The following is a 17,055-nucleotide window of genomic DNA, read 5'->3' on the forward strand; positions in this document are numbered from 1 at the left end:
CTTTCTTTGGCTCTCAAAACGTATTCTTTTTTATTATAACTGTAATTATATTTTGTATGTCGTGGATGTGAAGTTAACATAAGATGTGCTGCCATGCAATCTATGAAATATATGTTGTGTATCTGCACACAGAATGGATGTTTCGTCTAGTGCAGGTTTTCATACGTCCCACGGCTCTGCTGTCACACACACACACACACACACACACACACGTGTGACATTTCTCTGTCGTGTCGGTCATTGCGTACGGCTCAGAAATCTCTTCGCCTCGTGCAGTTTTTAGGATGTCAAAGTTCATCTGGTTTCCAAACCACTCTGACAACAATCACCAGCCTCTTTAAGCAACACATCCACTTTGTTCCACAGCAATTATATTTATTAAAACAACTAATTCCAGCGACAATATTGTCAGCTGTAGCTCTGCCCCATAGAGTCAGCTCCACTCACAACTGGGACTGACTCAACGAAGCTTCGGGGTGGGCTCGACTCGGACTGTCAGAATACACAGTTGGCAGCACCCTGCGGTGAGAAGGTCAGCCATCACCGTCTCTGAGGAAGGTGGCCACATCTGGGGTTCCCATCAAATATGCGTACTGTGCATTATGACATGCGAGCTTTTCACTCAGGGCTATTAAATTCCAACAGTTCCTGGGGTTTCCCTCGGCTGTCACACCGTGTCCTGTCGGTGTGTTGGTGGGGGGTCGTGTGTACTTCCTGATTTGATGCGTTACATCTTTTCACGTGTTTTACACCGCACTCTCTCTGGAGGACGCAAACACGCTTGGTGTCTTATATCCCCCGTTCTTGTAGTCCACCTTTCACAGTCGGCATCATGTCCCTCGGCTTCCCCCACGACTCCCAGATGACGGGTTCCTCGTTGGCCACCAGTGGGACTGCAGATGTGATCAGTCACTGCTGCTGCAGTGTCAGCCCTTGTCTGTCACTCCAAGACATCCACTAAATTTTAAAATTTTGTGTACAAAAAATAAATAGATTATCAACAAAATCATGCAATGCAACGTAACCATATCCAAGAAAAGAAAATCAACACCCAGATAAAAAGCCCAAACAAACGAATGCCTACATGCAGACAAAAAACTTTAGTTATTTACAGGTGGAAGTTAAATTCAGGATAACGTCTCTGTCGGGGAAAAGATCCTGCAACATTTACATTGATTGTGTTACAGAGAAAGCGAAAACACTGATATGATAAATACAACAATTCACTTCGACTAACGGTGGCACAGATCTATTGACTAACGCTGGCATTTAGACCATCACAATGACAAAATGACCATACAGCAACAGAGTGTAGGGACCAGACTTCTGCTTGAAAAAATAAAAATAAAGCTTAAATAAATTCAGCCAACATAAAATAATTGAGCGATAGTTATCACAGAAACAATAAATGCGTCAGTGATGACAGATTGTCACAACGGTAAAATCCATTCATATTTTCGTCCTGTTCTATTTAACGTGCAGCAGGGTTCACCTCCAACAGACAGAAATTTGTAAACTTTCCATATTCTAATTTCCATATGTAGTTTCTTTAATCAACCACAGGAACCACTGCAATTTTTGAATGATCAATTGATAAATTCTGGAAAAACATAATTGCATCGACATACAGTCCAGACCTATAAAAAGGGTCACGTGCACAATATGAGTAGATGATTTTGTGTGTTCGACCTACATGGTTTTTGTAAGTACCTTTTAGTTCCAATTAATGTTGTAACATTTCCAGTTAAAACTAACTTTTAAGTTCTCAAGCATGGACAATATTTTACACAATGTCCTTCTGCCCTTTTGGCAGCAATCTGAGGAATCTAAGCTAAACTAAGTCACCTGTTGAATGTACTGGAACGTGTATTTCAATAGCCATATGTACATGCACAAAGGAATACAAAAACCCAGATTGATTGGACACTTGTGCAATAAATAATTCTGCTCTGAGCAAAGACAAGCTCACACAATAAATACATTTACTCTCTAAATGCATCGGACTTGAGATACTGCAGTTCCATTATCGAGTGCAAGTTACTTGAGCTACGCGATGACGGTGTTTTATGTTTGGCTGTGCTGGGAATGTTCAGGGTCGTGTTGCGACCTTGGCGGCGACGTTTGCCTGTTGGCCGGAGTGCTGCAGCACTGGTTGAGGGCGTCGGTGGAGATCTGGGCGGCGCAGGCCACCGTGTTGCTGTAGACCCTGCGGTGAAGATGGATCACAGTGGTCTTGGACGGCATGGAGATGTTGCCGTTCTCCGTTAACCGGTGATCGCAGCGAAACAGAATCAGGAAACATCTGTAGAACTGAGGAGGGAAAGACAACGCAGTGTGAACATCATGCAGATGTCACCAAGTGACACGTCAAAGACGGGTCGAGCTCGGGGTTAGACTAGCAGAGAGACTCGCAGCTCACGGTTTGATTAGGTAGAAACAAAGCCTAAGTGCACTTACTGGTCCTCGGAGTGGGTCAGACATGTTTGTGAACAAAGACCGGTCCCTTAATGGCCTGCTGTACTGCCGGAGCAGAGCAGGTCGCCTCCAACATTAAGTGGAGAGCTCAAACTTTGTTATATCACAAAAAAGTCAGTTCCAGTTGTGAGCGGATGAATACAGACTGACTCTCTAAGACACTACTGAAGGCAAATAGAATAAATGCAACTGTTATAAGGGAATCTGGATTTTTAGAATTATGTCACTTGCTTAAAAAAGGCCTGATATTAAACGTAGTTCTGTGTCGTGTTCACAACAAACATTACACATTTTCTTCCTCACTGGTTTTGTTGGACTGTGTCATTTAGGCCAGTGAGATCCATAAAGAACTGATTAATAATCAAAAGTGATTCTGAAATATGTTTTTAGAAAGGGGAAAAACTGGCCAGCCGAGCTCCTGGAGCCGAATGGGAAAGCAGCACATGGACAAAGCGGCTGACAACCTCACAGACATAAATTATATAGTGTCCTGAAGCCTTTTCCTTGTTTGTTTGTGTGCGTTATCACACCGAGACAGGAGCAGTGGAGAGGGAGGCCGTTTGTGAGCAGAGTAAGAAAATGATGAACGGAGATTAGAGGCATTAAAAAAAAGGGGGTAGAAAGGGGAACAACAAAGGCAGCGAAAGGTAACGCAACAGTTCTGGAAATACCATGCAGCAAAAACTGTCTTCATATATTATGTATTCAGTTCAGTTTGTTTTTTTTGTTTTTTTTTAAACCTTAATCTAAAGCATGGTTTTGCTCAACACAACACCACAATGTCACTGATTTTGACATTGTGGAGACTTTCTGATAAACCTTTAGCGGATTCTCCCGAAGGGTGTAGACGAGAAAGCGTATTTCTGATAACTAAACTGAATTTATGCATCATCCACTAAAATGTATCTGCAGTCATCATAATGCAGCAGAAAGAATATCCGATGTTGTGATTGGTGTGCAGTGGACTGGCTTGCTGTGCCTCGGGCCGCACAGAGCCGCTGGCTGTGTGTCAGGACAGGACTCGCTGGTTAGTCGCAACATTTCATCAAATGACTGCAAATTAAATCTTATTATTTGTGAAACTCTGCGCTGCTATATTAAAAATTTGCCAAGTTGCAAGTGCATCTGGCCTTTAAAGGGAACGGCATCCCGGTTGGACAAAGTATAAACATTTTCCCCCACATGTTTGTAGAAGCAGCTAGTCAGACGCATACGTGTCGTGTCTTTGTCCATGCACGGATACATTTAGTCTCGCTCTGTTACTGTCGCAGGTATCCTCCTGATGATGGCGCTGTGCGAGCAGGTGCACGTGTATGAGTACATCCCCTCCATGAGGCAGACGGACCTGTGCCACTACCACGAGGGTTATTACGACGCCGCCTGCACTCTGGGTGCCTACCATCCCCTTCTGTACGAGAAGAGTCTGATCCAGCGAATCAACATGGGCCCCGAGAGCGACCTTCGGAGGAAGGGGCGGGTCACGCTTCCGGGCTTCAGCGCCGTCGACTGTGACATCTGAGATATGAAAGCTGACCTACTTTGATGTACACACACACACACACACACACACACACTCTGGCCTTTTCGGGCTTACCGAGGGAGAGGTGCAATAAAATAACTTGGAGACGAAGAGGCTGGAGCTTTCAAGTTTTAAATTGGATCCCTGAAGAACATAAGCCATACCCCCCTCTTCTCCAAGGAGGGAACAACGCGGAGGCTTCTGAAAGAATTTGTCTACATCAGACCAGAGACCTCGAGGAAAAGCCTCCAAGATGGATCTGTAAAAGATTTTCTCTCTGCTTTAGCTGAGCCACGTTAGCCGTGGAGCTGACTAGGGTAGCAACAGATGAGTGTTTCATAGATAGACAAGTGATTTTTTTCAATAACTGGGTGTGTTTCAGCTGTGTAAAATATGTGTGGGTGGTTCTCCACTCCAAGGAAATGCTGCTGTTTATAGCGGCAAATATTTATGATTTTGCGTTTCAATTTTATTTTTTACCTTTTTTTTTCTTTTTTTTTAACTTTCCCGGTCCAAAGGGTTGTGAATTAGCAAATTAGTCATCCCTGCTGAATGTCACAAATGCAACACACACATTCACAAACACGTGCAGAGGAACACAAAGATAAAAAAGGCAGATTTTAGTCAACCTGTCACATCAGTTTTATGTCATTGCTCGACACTACAGCAGGTGTTCCTGTGATGCATTCTTCTGCTATCTTCCGAAGAAATCGGACGCTGTGTTGCGTGTTAATGAGTGCTATTACAACTTTTTAATTTTCTTTTCTTTTTTCAAACTGAGGATGTAATTGAATCAAAATAAACGGGGCCAAACTGAATCGACAAAACAAGCGGGTGCTCAGGGCAGCAGGGCCCCAGTGCCTAGTGGTCGGACCGAACACTTCCCTCCGGTTGCCTTGTGGCTGTTAGGATACATGCCGTATGTACTTCGGGCAGGCCTGCAGCGCCGCGTTGTCCGGTTGCTGAAAAAAGGTGCAGAGCAGTCGATATTCCTGAAGCTAACTGTATCGAGGGGGCTCTGCCTCAGCAATCACCAACCCCTGTTCACGACGGTCACTTCACTTTTTTTATTGAATGTAATTGTCCCACTTGGTGGAATGGCAGAGCCTTCCCGGAGCTTACTGCTGCCGTTGTTACACAGCAGAGTTATTCCTTCTCACGTAACAAACACGAAGCTCATTTCCTGTCACTATACATGCCTCATTTTCTGAATCCTCTACTTGTCTGTAGCTGTCCACGGCTCAGAGTGAAGGTGATTTATAAAAGAGGAATTTCAGCTGGTGTCTCCTCCGAGAAAGGCTTTATATGTTTACAGTGAGTCAGATTTGCAGCAATCTGTTGGATTAGTAAGAAAAGGCAGAAAGGAGAGATGGTGGTATTTTCTTTTTGTAGACATGCAGTCAGAAAAATCTTGCCTATAACAGAGATTTTTTTTTATTACTAGCTGTGCTATTTTACAAAATGTGCTTGTGCCATCAGTCGTGGTTCGGTATAAGTTGTGAAAACGTGTTCCAGAAGAAATGTTGCTTTGAATAGTCTTATGAATGTTGAAGGTGATGGCTCTGTTATAGTTCTAATAGTAGTAGTGGTAGTAGTTGTAAGTAGATGATTCTGGGGTTGGTATCATTCAAAATCTGTGGGTTTGTGTCAGTCTGTCAAACTGGGCTGGCACCAAATCGAAACATTTCTAAACAAACTCCATATATCAGGGGAAAGAAACAAAAATTTGACCAAATCCTCCACATGTCGGGACAGAGTGAAGGTTTTTGTAATTCAATTCAGTAATTAAGTGTAGTTTGCGTAACCGGACAGTAATGACTAATTCAGTGAATTACATACGTGACAAAAACGCTTCATCACATTGATGTGAAATTCTGTCATTTAAATAATGCTGAGAAAGCAGTTTTCCACCACAAAACAATAGAAGAATAAAACGAACATATACTTGACAGATCTCTGATACTTAAGGCTCCTTTTCGTTCAACGCAGAAGCCTACGAAGGTTTGATGTCCAGCCCCAGACTCACGTTGATTATATGGCATGTTATTAGAAGCTGCTGCGAGACAAGTTAGATATTACAGGACTGTACTCGAGGTTTACAAAATAGACACAATCAACCTTTTTTTTTTTTTTTTTTTTTAAACTTGAAGATTTCACAGTTAATTTAAAACCATGGGATGCAGGTTTCTGCTCTGTCGTAGGTATTACATTTTTTCTGTAGAGTTGAATAAAATAAATAAATGTTTTTACTGATTGTGATTGTAACACACTGATGGTGCAGAAATCCTGAACATATTGTACATGTATATCTCTAATGATTATTTGATCACTTTCCAAAAGCACAGAGCATGTGAGTCGAGATCAGGGCTGAGTCTTAAACTGTCTGTGCCGTACTGTGCTGCAAGTAGACACCATTGTCATTAATCTTAAGAGAGGCGGTTGTACTATAGTTTTGTTTTTTGTTTTTTTTTTCCTTTCTATACGTGACATTTTGCCAGATTTGCATGCTATCAGAAAGGGAAATTGCACCCAGCTGTGGTGCAGGGATCACCAATTCCCTGGGTGCACTTTCATGTATGTTCACATTTTAATATTGTGCCAAATTCCTTTTTTGATTATGTCTCAGCTGAGTAATTTAAACCTGGGATCAGGACCTGGCGGAATAGCAAGACCTCCAACGTGCTATTACTTCTGTCTGGGATGGTGAAGATTAAACATAATTGAATTTTGATCCTCTTCAATACAATATTTTTATGGCTCGTAGTAGTTCACATAAACCTTAGTGTTTCACCATAGGATAAACCTCTAAACCGCCTCTCTTCTGTTCTTTACTCTCGAGGCTTACTTTTCATGTCTTTAACTTTTTTATTTTTATTTTTTTTTTTACTGTGGGAACTGCTGTAACACACACTGCCTCTGAAGGATTGTTTGGCATTCAAGTTGAATATATATATATATTTTTTTTTCCATTTTATACATTTCCCTCCTGCTGCTTCCTACAGCATTCCCACAACAAGGAAGAAGAAAAAGAAGCATCTTGTATCTGAACTTATGACGAGTGAAGGTTGTGTTTCACTCACTACAGCTTTAGGGTGTCCTTGATTTCTTTGATTTGTCAGTGAATTCTCTTCTTATTAAACTTGAATTAATATTTAAATAGACAATTTGTATGATTTGAGCTATTGTAATTTGTCTTTTTTTACTGTGTAAATAAAGCTGTTAACGTCCAGGTTGTCCTGAATATTCACATTGCCCGCCGCCTGTCGGCTCACCTGTTTGTTCATCAGTATGTAGATGAACGGGTTGATGACGGTGCTGCTCTTGGCCAATAGTGACGGCACCACGCTGGCCACGGGACTGATGATGTTGGGCGGGCCGAACGTCGCCATCATGGCAACTACGCCGTACGGCATCCAGCACAGCATGTAGCAGGCCGCAGTGGTCAGAACCATAAACAGGATGTGATACTCTCTCTTCCGGGACGCAGTCTTTCGGATCTTCCCCACCTGCACGATAAAAATGGGAGAAGAGGGATCGAGGTATGATGTTTTATTTGTTGGTGGAATAAAGTAAGATTTCACTGCATGATCTCTTGTTCTTGTTGCATTCAATGACAGTGAATGCAGCGTGTTGAAGCTTTGGCATGAACATGTCATCAGTGGGAAGACAACAAAAATCATTACTTTTGTTCGTCGGTAACAAAAAAAAAAGATGGGAAAGTAAAAGACAACAACTTGTTCATTGTGACGTCTTTATTTTTACACATGACGAGGACATTTGCGTCGAACCTCCAGTCTTCATTTGTCTGGGGAGCAGATTAGTGTGAAGAAGCAGCAGATTAGCTGTAACCAATTTCAGCAAATCTACTTATGTACATGGTCTCTTGATACAGATATTTAAAGCTGTAGCTTAACACTAATACAATTGCAGCTCTCTTAGCATCCCTCCCTGCATGTCTTCAAACACAGATAGCTTCTTTAATGGCAGCCCCTCTTTCAGCCTTCCGCTGTGTTGACGAACTCAGACAGCGCACTCAGCCCAGTGCTTTCTCACAACTGTATTTGAAACTCCTGTCCACCTCATGCAAATGGTGTTCAGCGGGGATTTGGTTGAAACAGAGCCTGCAGGAGTTCAGCTCCATTCATGGATGACATACCTTCAACAGCGAGACGTTTCATTGCACAGGAGAGATCTAATTAACTCGCATCTAAGACGGCTTTTCTTGTGATGAAAATGTTTTTTTTCCTGTCATACTTGTACGCTCTTACGCTTGTGGTGAGTGAGATGCTAAATTGTAGAGACTGTCTGCCTTCCCAAATAAAACAAGCATTGTGTTAGTTCTATTGACACACTCATGAGGTAGAAACTGTGAGACATCGGCGGTTAAACCAAATCATTTTTCTAGCCGCTGAGTTTCATCCACATTGTTCGGTCAACTGCGCTTAAGTGTTTCTATCTTTGGCTTTGCCTTGGTGCTCCCACTCAGCCCGAAGTCTTTACTTTGAGTAACAAGTCTTTTCTGCATTACAATGTATAATAACAATCAGTCAATTTGGTTGCCCCCTCTGTGGTTTATCCCCTTTCACCTGTATCTGTTCATGCGGCGGTCTGCTCCAAGTCACCACATTGACCTTTTCATCCAGTTTTAATTCACATTTCAGATGATACGCTTTGTTTGATTTTGGTTGTTTTAAATGTAAATTTTAAACTTCATAAAGGTTTTTGGTTGTTAGAGAAACGGGCTGAGCCAACATTTCCTAACATTATGTGTTCATCAGGTTCATCAGGTTTCACTGATAGGGTGCGTCTACAGGTGTCTCTCTCAGATATGAAATTAATTACAGAAGCAGAATAACAGCCCTTATCTCTAATGAAAGGTGTAAACGTGGTGGTCTGTGGCTCAAATTCTTTCTAGGGTTTCTGTCCTTTTCCCTCCTCATAATACAACAAGTTATTGGTCCAAATCAGCAGGGAAGTGGAGTGATGGCAGAGCACTGATGCTAAACTCACAAAACTGATTGCAATCAGATGTCTTTATAATAAAAAAAAACAAAACGCTGCAAATCAGTGATTGATTGACAGCATGCTTGACGCATTCCTGCTGGTATTGTGAGGTGATGCACACATTGGCTGCTGCAGCTCACAGAGCTTCTGGTATTGTTGATCGTCCAGTGTTCATATTTGCTTATAGTGGATTTGTTTTTCCAACAAAATCACGTCGCTAAAACTGGACATTAATTTGGTAATCACATCGTGTGATGTAGCTGCCTTTACCTCCAAAAGCATTAATATTTAAACACATTTTTCAAATGGTCACTGAAAAACGCATTAAACTTTTGATCCACTTTGATCTCTAACGTTTAGTATTACTGCTGCACTCTCACACATTATTTACTATTGGCACACGTTAAATTGGCCTCCAAAGGTGTGCAATGCACTGGAGAGCAGAGGCATCAGCATTAGAAAGATGTTTGCACTCCTACGACAACAGCTCGACAACGCGCAAACTTCTATCAGTGAGCTTTGATAGAAAGATAATTTGTACTGATGAGAATGATTTTGGGATTGATAGCCAAAACAGTGTAATTATCTCTGAAGAGGCAAAATTCCCCCCCCCCCCCTCTCTTAGCGCATACGTGAGTATGATTTTTAGGCAAACGCCACATGATGTGACCTTAACCTTTAAATAACGACAAAAAAGGCCAAGTGGACTATGATATGATATGATAGGATGCGATGCATGGCATGACGTGATCTAATATTTCTACAGGAAAACACAATGTTCAGTGGCTACAAAAAAGGGAACGTATTATTAAACACAGTTTTTGTGCACCTCAACTGAATACCGAGACTTTCACATTCTGTGTTGGTCGTTGATTGCGTGAAGGAAAAGCTCTCGCTCCTGATTGTTGTTGGGGTTTTTTTTTTTTTTTTTTGATCAGGTCTGTTCTTTTCAAAACGCACTGTGGTGTAATTCATCTTCATTATTTTCTGAGTCAACCGGGTAATTCACACTCTGCTGAGCCCTTCTAGTGTGTGTGTCAGTCAAACGCAGCGGGTGCTTTTAACTTTCCTTTGTCCAATGACAATAATAGTTTGTCATTTTCTGATAAAACACAACAGGAAATTCGTAGCCTACAATGGATTTGCCACTTGGTGAGAGTTAGTGTGTGATAAGGATGATGAATGACTCATTTTAATTAGTTCAACTAAAGTCACTTACATATAAGTAATTAAAGGTTACTTTATAAAAGCTGCTTATTGACAGTAGGGGGTCAATCCAAACAGAGAAATGATTAATTTAGGTAAAAGCCGACATTTGAGTTCTGCACAGTATTATTCTGGTAATCTGCAATTGTGTGGCATTTTAAAAACTAAAGTCCAAAACCCAAAGATGCTGGATGCAAAGTAGGAAAAAAGAGGAGGTTTGGGTAGCTTGCCTTTTGTCTGAAGTAGAACACTAAACTAATCCGCGCCGTGCTAACCCCCTTTACTCTTAGGATCTAAATCACTGGGAGTGCAAAGCATTTCACTTATATTAGTAGAGTGAAGTCACTCCTTAAGCCTAAAAAAACAAAAGACTCAATGTACCAGCCATGAATCCTTTAAATCCAAAAGATTTGTAGACTAACGAATAGTGTCCCTTCAGTGGGACCCACTTACAATAATTTTTTTGTGTTCTCAGCTAATCTTTGTAGAGAGAAAAGCAATTTATGGCTTTATTTCATGCCTTTTGTTTTCAGTGTTACTCAGCTGCCACAAAGGGCCCTCTCTTACCTGTCTCACCAAAAATAAAAGAAATTTTTCATTCCTGACTGGCATCTAATGTTTTTTACTTTCTTTTAGTTCTGTTTGAGAAATGGCTGCAATGGATGCGTAGCATGGTGGGACTTGAATGTGACGCCCCACGTCTATCTGGGAAACTTCAGTGGGTGGGGTCAAACGGAGGGGTAAATGGCTAGAACACACCTTAAATGTGAAATGGTTACATTTTAGGTTTTCCAGTAGGTTTCCCCCCCCACTCCAGTCATGCAGTTCTGCAGAGTTCATGCAGAAAGGAGCTATTTCTGTTGTCCCAGCAGAGAACAGAGAAGCTGGGCATTTCGCGGTCTCCGAGCAGACCAGAACATTAGTGAAAGTGCCTTTTCCTCAGCTTGTGTTTAACACAAGAGGTGTCAGATGGGAGTTGTGACAGGCCGTGTGCAGAGGAACATTAAGAGCTTGAACATGATAGAGTGACCGCTCGCTTGTTCAGTGCTATGTGTTATGGGTTGTTCTTCTCAGGCAACAATCTGTTCAGGATTTTATCCGACTCTGTTGTACGCATCCAGATCATTGTTACAAAAACAGCGGCTCATTGAACTTTAATGAACTCGAATGAAATTAAACGAACAGCCTGCTGTTCTTTAGGGGAAAAGCAAACTTGCTCATCTTCTTTCAAAGCCAACAGTGTTCAACACACAGTTTTTTATTCGATAATTAAATTAGATTTGATTAGATATTAAGAATGCATAAATTCAAGCAATGTGTGCTGTCTGCTTTGACAGCTGATGGGAAAATCGCATAGACACAAACACGGGCATGCTGTTGCTGTGTTTCTACCTGCTTAACTGCCCAGAGGAGCCTGCCGTAGCAGTAGATCATCACCAGAACAGGTATGCCCAGGCAGAAAGTGAAGAGGCAGATGATGTAAGCATGAGACTGGGCAGTCTGAACCGTCCAGGACACGGAGCAGCTTGTTCCCGCTCCCTCAATGTCATAGCTGCTCCAGCCCAACAGGGGTGGCACTGTCCAGAAGAGGGAGTACAGCCAAGAGGCCCCTACAGCCAGCAGGGGCTTGCGGTAGCTCGGCCCACGCTTGTTTAATACTGTCAGGGTGCTGTATCGGTCATAGGAGAGGATCACCAGCGAGATCAGCGACACGATACCTGCGGGAGATAAAGAGGTGTAGTGAGCACAGAAACTTTTAATCAAGACCATATTCAGAGTGCTTATGAGCTGACCTTTGTCGGTCTGTGTTTAAAGTTTAGGTGCTCTTGGAGTAAAATAGAACCAAAGCCTACAGCTGAGCGTTTTGTTAAGCTTTAGCTAAATGCTAAGTCATTACAGTTTACTTTGAAGGGGGCGTGTGTGAATGTGTGATCCCAGATTTTATGATAACCTATAGCGTAGTTGACATTTTGATGTTAGCCGCAAATGTCAAACTAAAGACTTCATTGTGCTGTTGCCAGAGAGATCACGAAAATCCGTTCAATTTGCTGGATATCATGTCATTAAACCAAGAGTTAAATGGCACTGCCATCCATCCATCCATCGGGTTTCCAAAGCATTTTGTATTCCTAATCAATTCACTGCAATTGGCAATCCGATTTGTGTGACAGAGAAGGTCAATCAGTGTCGTATTGTGTCGCCAAGTTACTCAAACAAATGACCCCAAATCAACAGCTCACTCCCTCATTTGAAGTACTTCTTCGTTTCCTTTCATGGTTATTCAGTAATTAGCTTCAAGGAGACCAAGTACAGCAAGAGCAGATGAACCTGCAGGTAAAGTTGTACGCTGGTATCACCTTTGCACTCATATTCAGTTCTTTCATAACTCTGCTGACTTCAGGGAAAACCCGTGGGATTCGGCAGTAATGCGCAGTCAGCTTAATTAAACATTAATGTCAGCGTTTCATTTGGTCAGGGTTCTTGAATGTATTTAACCTTTTGGAAAGCAAAGCTAGAAAACCCGATCAACAGTTGTGAGTGCAGCACATCACTGAGTGTTTCCTCATTCGATGTGCCACATCAGCATAGCATAGATGCTACGGAAAGAATATTTAATATATGAAAACAACTCCAATGAAAATGCACAACGATGATGTCTTCAAACCACCCAAGTAATATTTTACATGTCGGACTTGGTTATTCAAAGCAACAGGGTGGACATATTTGTGGCCCTGAGTCTTTCTTCACCACATCACGTCCTGATTTAAAACCCAAAAATAATGCATGTGATGACACTCACTGTCAGCAACTGTCTTTCTGCCTTGGCGGTGTTCTCACTCCGTCCTCTATTACAACCGCCGGCCTATTTTTGTCCCGCCGCTCGACCCTTCCTGTTATTACTCTTCATAAAACCATCCATGACTCGCAGATTTCAGCACCTTAGAAGTGCATAAAAGCCATGCACTAATACACCGTCATGTTCATAATGCACAGTGTGAGAGACTAATGGTGACAACAGGCCATTTCTGAGCCACCTTTTGTCATATTAAACATCCTACAAGAGCTATGAAAGATTGAGAACTCTGGTGTTTAAAAGCCCCTGACACACAATACAATCTGAAAAAAGGATTTGCTCATTCAATAAAGCAAAAAAAAAAAAAAAATTACAAGATGAAGGAATAAAATGCAGAGGATCAATATAGTCAGTACAAATTATCCTGTCTTTTGTCAAAGTCAGCTGTCAGAAGATGCCTGTAAAGGTACAGTAAACTTTTAGCTTACTGGCATTGCCGTTGCTTTTCAAAAGGCAAGAGTAATTTGGAGAGCATACAAGATGACACTCAAGCTTAAAATTGGCTAATATGCCCAGGGACTCTCTATGTTTATTGGTCCTTTCTGCCAAATAAACGTCCTCCTTCACAAGCCTTTTCTTCATCTTCATTTTTTTTTTTTTTTTGAACCTTGTTTAAATCAATCCTCGGGCGACTGGTGATCAGTCATTGGGTCACACATGATGTGTGAGGTTGTTCTCCAGCAAGGACATATTGAAGCAGCCCTCCCGCTATGTCCTCTGAAGGAAAAACAAGTGGGTGGGAAAGGTGGCAAAATCCAAGTGATGCATTTATATAGTTGTTTGCAGTTTAATCAGAGGTCTTTGCCATTTTCATACACATTCAAATGTTAGCATGCATCACTGCGCGTGTGAAACTGATGTTTTATTGCTGTTTTAACAAGGCCAACACTGCAGAGCACATGATGTACTTGACAAGGTGAGTGTGCTGGTTGCCAAGTGTCTGCCAAGATACAATTATGAAAGATGATACGAGATTTACATACGTACTCACACGACCCCTCAATGGATTCACCTCTTTGACTGCTTTTTAAGACAATTATCTCCTCAGCCAATCACACGGCGGCAACTAAACACATGTAAGCATGTAGATGTGGTCCAGATGATCTGCTGAAGTTCACACTGAGCGTTAAAGTGGAGAAGGATGCTTTAAGTCACTCTGTATGATGCAGAGTTATTGGTACTCAACAGGGTGGTATGAGGAATTTCAGAAACCGCTGACCTACTTGGATTTTCACGCACAATAATTTCTCAGGTTGACAGGGAGCAACCCGAAAAATAACAAAAATATATATCCAGTGAGCTTAAAGTTCTCTGGGAAAAAAATCCCCCATTGGTGTCGGAGATGAAAGCAGAGCAGCCGGAATGTTTTGAGCTGATAGAAACCCAAAGGTTAGTCAAATAACCACTCAATCAAGGTCTGCAGGAGAGAAACAGATGGGCTACAGCATCAGGTGATCACACTGATCACACTCCTGTCGACTAGAAAATTGAGGCTACATTTCACACAGGCTCAGAAGTGGATGACAGAAGATGGGAAAAAGGTAACCTGGTCTGATGAAGTTTCTGGTCTCGATTTCTGTTGTAACGTTTGGACTATGTGGAGGGAATTCAACATAAATAACATAATAGCATGGAGCCAATCGGCCTTGCATCACTGTTTCAGGCTGGTGGGGGTGGCGTCTTTGGTGTGGGGGACATTTTCTTGGCACATTTTCGACCTCTTGTTGAGCTTTAATTAAAAAGCCACAGCCTACCTGATTATTGCTGCTCACCATCTGATAATGACAACAGTGCAGCATCTTCTTATGGGTGCATCCAGCACCCCCACACAAAAATACAAAACAAACACACACAAAAAAAAAAAAAACCCTCAAATGATCTAAAATTGATTTAGTTCACTGAATTCTAATAGGACATCTTTGGGGTGCGGTACAACAGGAGAGTTACATCATGGATATGCAGCTGACAAATCTGCAGCAAACGCATGACACTATCGTCTCAATGCCTGCAGTTAAACAGCAACACAAAACAGATACCTCTGATGTCTGGTAAGTAACAGACTCACTAACCACCATCACTTAATCTGCACACCCTGCATTCATTATTGTGCCTTAAAAACAAACACTTAACACCAGAGCATGAAAGCCTGAGGGGGAACAAATGGAAACCCAAAACGAACACCCGCTGACATCAAAACCACTGTATGAAATATTTCAGTCCACTTGACATTCCGCTCCATGAATATTTTCATTTTTCTGTGAAAGGTGAATAAACAGCGGCAAAGAGCCAGAATGGGAGCTATCTGCGGGATTCTGTGCCATGTATATTTTAAAGGTCTGCTGTGGACTCAGTAGCAACCACTGAGCATACACTTTCATTTGTACAGGAAGGCAAGAAATGGTTTTCATAGCAGCCGGCATGAATAACAAGAGCCAAGAGGGAAATCCAGAATATGCATTTTCCTAAACTCTCATCTCAGCTCATTTCAGTTTCAGGATGAGTTTAGAGACTACTGTCCAAAAAAAGGAGACAATTACATAAAGTGAACGACAAACAGTGGGATGTGGACGTGTGATGCCACAGGGTGCCACTAACCCATCTTCACCTCACGGTGCCAAGATTGTGGCCATGCTCCAAGTAGAGAACAGTCCAACTCTGCCCGATCAGCGTAGAAATGATTACAGTGTGATTCATAATGCATTTTGACAATCATGCTGTCTTTAAAATTACCCAGGTAACCTGTGGGATGTGTACAACATGATAATCAAGCCCACACATGCACAAAGCAATTCATTATGCACTCAACAAAAAGCAAATGTCAGTGATGAACATGTGCCAGAACACCTCTCATGTATTGTGTTATGTGCTAAGTGTTTGACATAATTTGTAAGTTGAATATTTAAATAAACAAAAACAAACATGTGACCTCACACTTGCTCGTCCATACACATACAAATGAGAAATGAGCTTATTGAATTTTGGTTTGGACGACTTCTCATACAATCAGATCAGGTTATGTCAAATAAAAGAAACAGCAGTCTGCACACATCACCATGAGTTATTTACGCAGAATGACAGGTGACTTGTCGACAGTCGGTTCGTCAAACACGCCACCCGACATCACGTTTTGTGTTGTGTTTCTTTTTCAGCACCTACCGAAGCAGGAGTTGATGAAGCCGTACCAGCTGCAGCCGCTGCGCCCCAGCAGCCACCGTCCGCGGACGCTGGAGGCGAAGCTGAGCGTTGTCCCGAACAGACACACCAGCATGTCGCTGACGCTGATGTTCAGCAGCAGCATGTTCACCGGCGTCCGCAGCTTCTTGAATTTGCAGAAGAGGACGAGGACCACGAAGTTGCAGAGGAAGCCGAAAGTCATGATGAAGCCCAGCACCACGGAGAGGACCACGAAGCCCGCCGGGGAGAGGGTCCCTCTGACCGCCGGCGGGTCCGCCAGCTCCCGGTCGTCGGTTAGGTTGAAGCTGCAGTTCGGAGCGGCCTGACCGAAGAGCATGCTGCGGTCCATTCATCGGAGCTCGTCTTTCCTACTCTGGAGCCTGCAAAACTTTCTGCAGGGCAGCCTCTTCCTCTAGTCTTTCTCTGCGCCGCGCATGAGAGCTGTGCTGCGATTTCACTTGCTGTTCAAAACGCACCTTCATCCATCCTGGAAAACGGACGCAAACGCGCAAAGACGCATTGTGGAACGGCACCTGGTACCTGAACGCACCGCCGTTATTTATATTTATTATTTTAAAGGAAACTGTTTTTGTTAATCCAAGTAAGTAGTGGCTTTTGAATCAGTTTGGGGAAACCAGTCCAATCCCGATAGATACTTTTGGATTCATTGTAATCCTGGAAACGCCTGGACTGTGTTGGGTAAAGTGCGCTCTGCTCCGCGATTCAGCCCCCTTTTAAAGGCGACTCTTGCGTCACAAGGCACGGGTGATGACAGTGGTGATGGTGGGGGGTCTCATGTTTACTATATATATATATGTGCGTG

The 17,055-nt window shown here is 42.5% G+C and overlaps 2 protein-coding genes across 2 annotated transcripts in view; one reads left to right on the top strand and one right to left on the bottom strand.

Annotated features, from left to right (window-relative positions):
- st6gal2a (ST6 beta-galactosamide alpha-2,6-sialyltranferase 2a) overlaps positions 1-7,223 on the top strand; it is a 33,817-nt gene extending 26,594 nt beyond the window's left edge. The window contains exon 7 of the mRNA XM_029529795.1: positions 3,747-7,223. Coding sequence (XP_029385655.1) covers positions 3,747-3,994 — 248 coding nt within the window. The 3' untranslated portion in view covers positions 3,995-7,223. The remainder of the gene's footprint in view (positions 1-3,746) is intronic.
- LOC115061466 (vertebrate ancient opsin-like) lies at positions 1,992-16,581 on the bottom strand. Its single transcript, XM_029529797.1, has 4 exons — positions 16,215-16,581; positions 11,597-11,922; positions 7,267-7,500; positions 1,992-2,310 (listed from the first exon to the last, which is right to left on the bottom strand). Exons 1-4 carry the CDS (start codon positions 16,579-16,581, stop codon positions 2,065-2,067), a joined length of 1,173 nt encoding a protein of 390 aa, XP_029385657.1. The 3' UTR covers positions 1,992-2,064.
- Positions 16,582-17,055: the final 474 nt, after the last annotated feature.

Source organism: Echeneis naucrates, chromosome 21 (assembly GCF_900963305.1).
Source record: "Echeneis naucrates chromosome 21, fEcheNa1.1, whole genome shotgun sequence".
Taxonomy (NCBI): Eukaryota; Metazoa; Chordata; class Actinopteri; order Carangiformes; family Echeneidae; genus Echeneis; species Echeneis naucrates.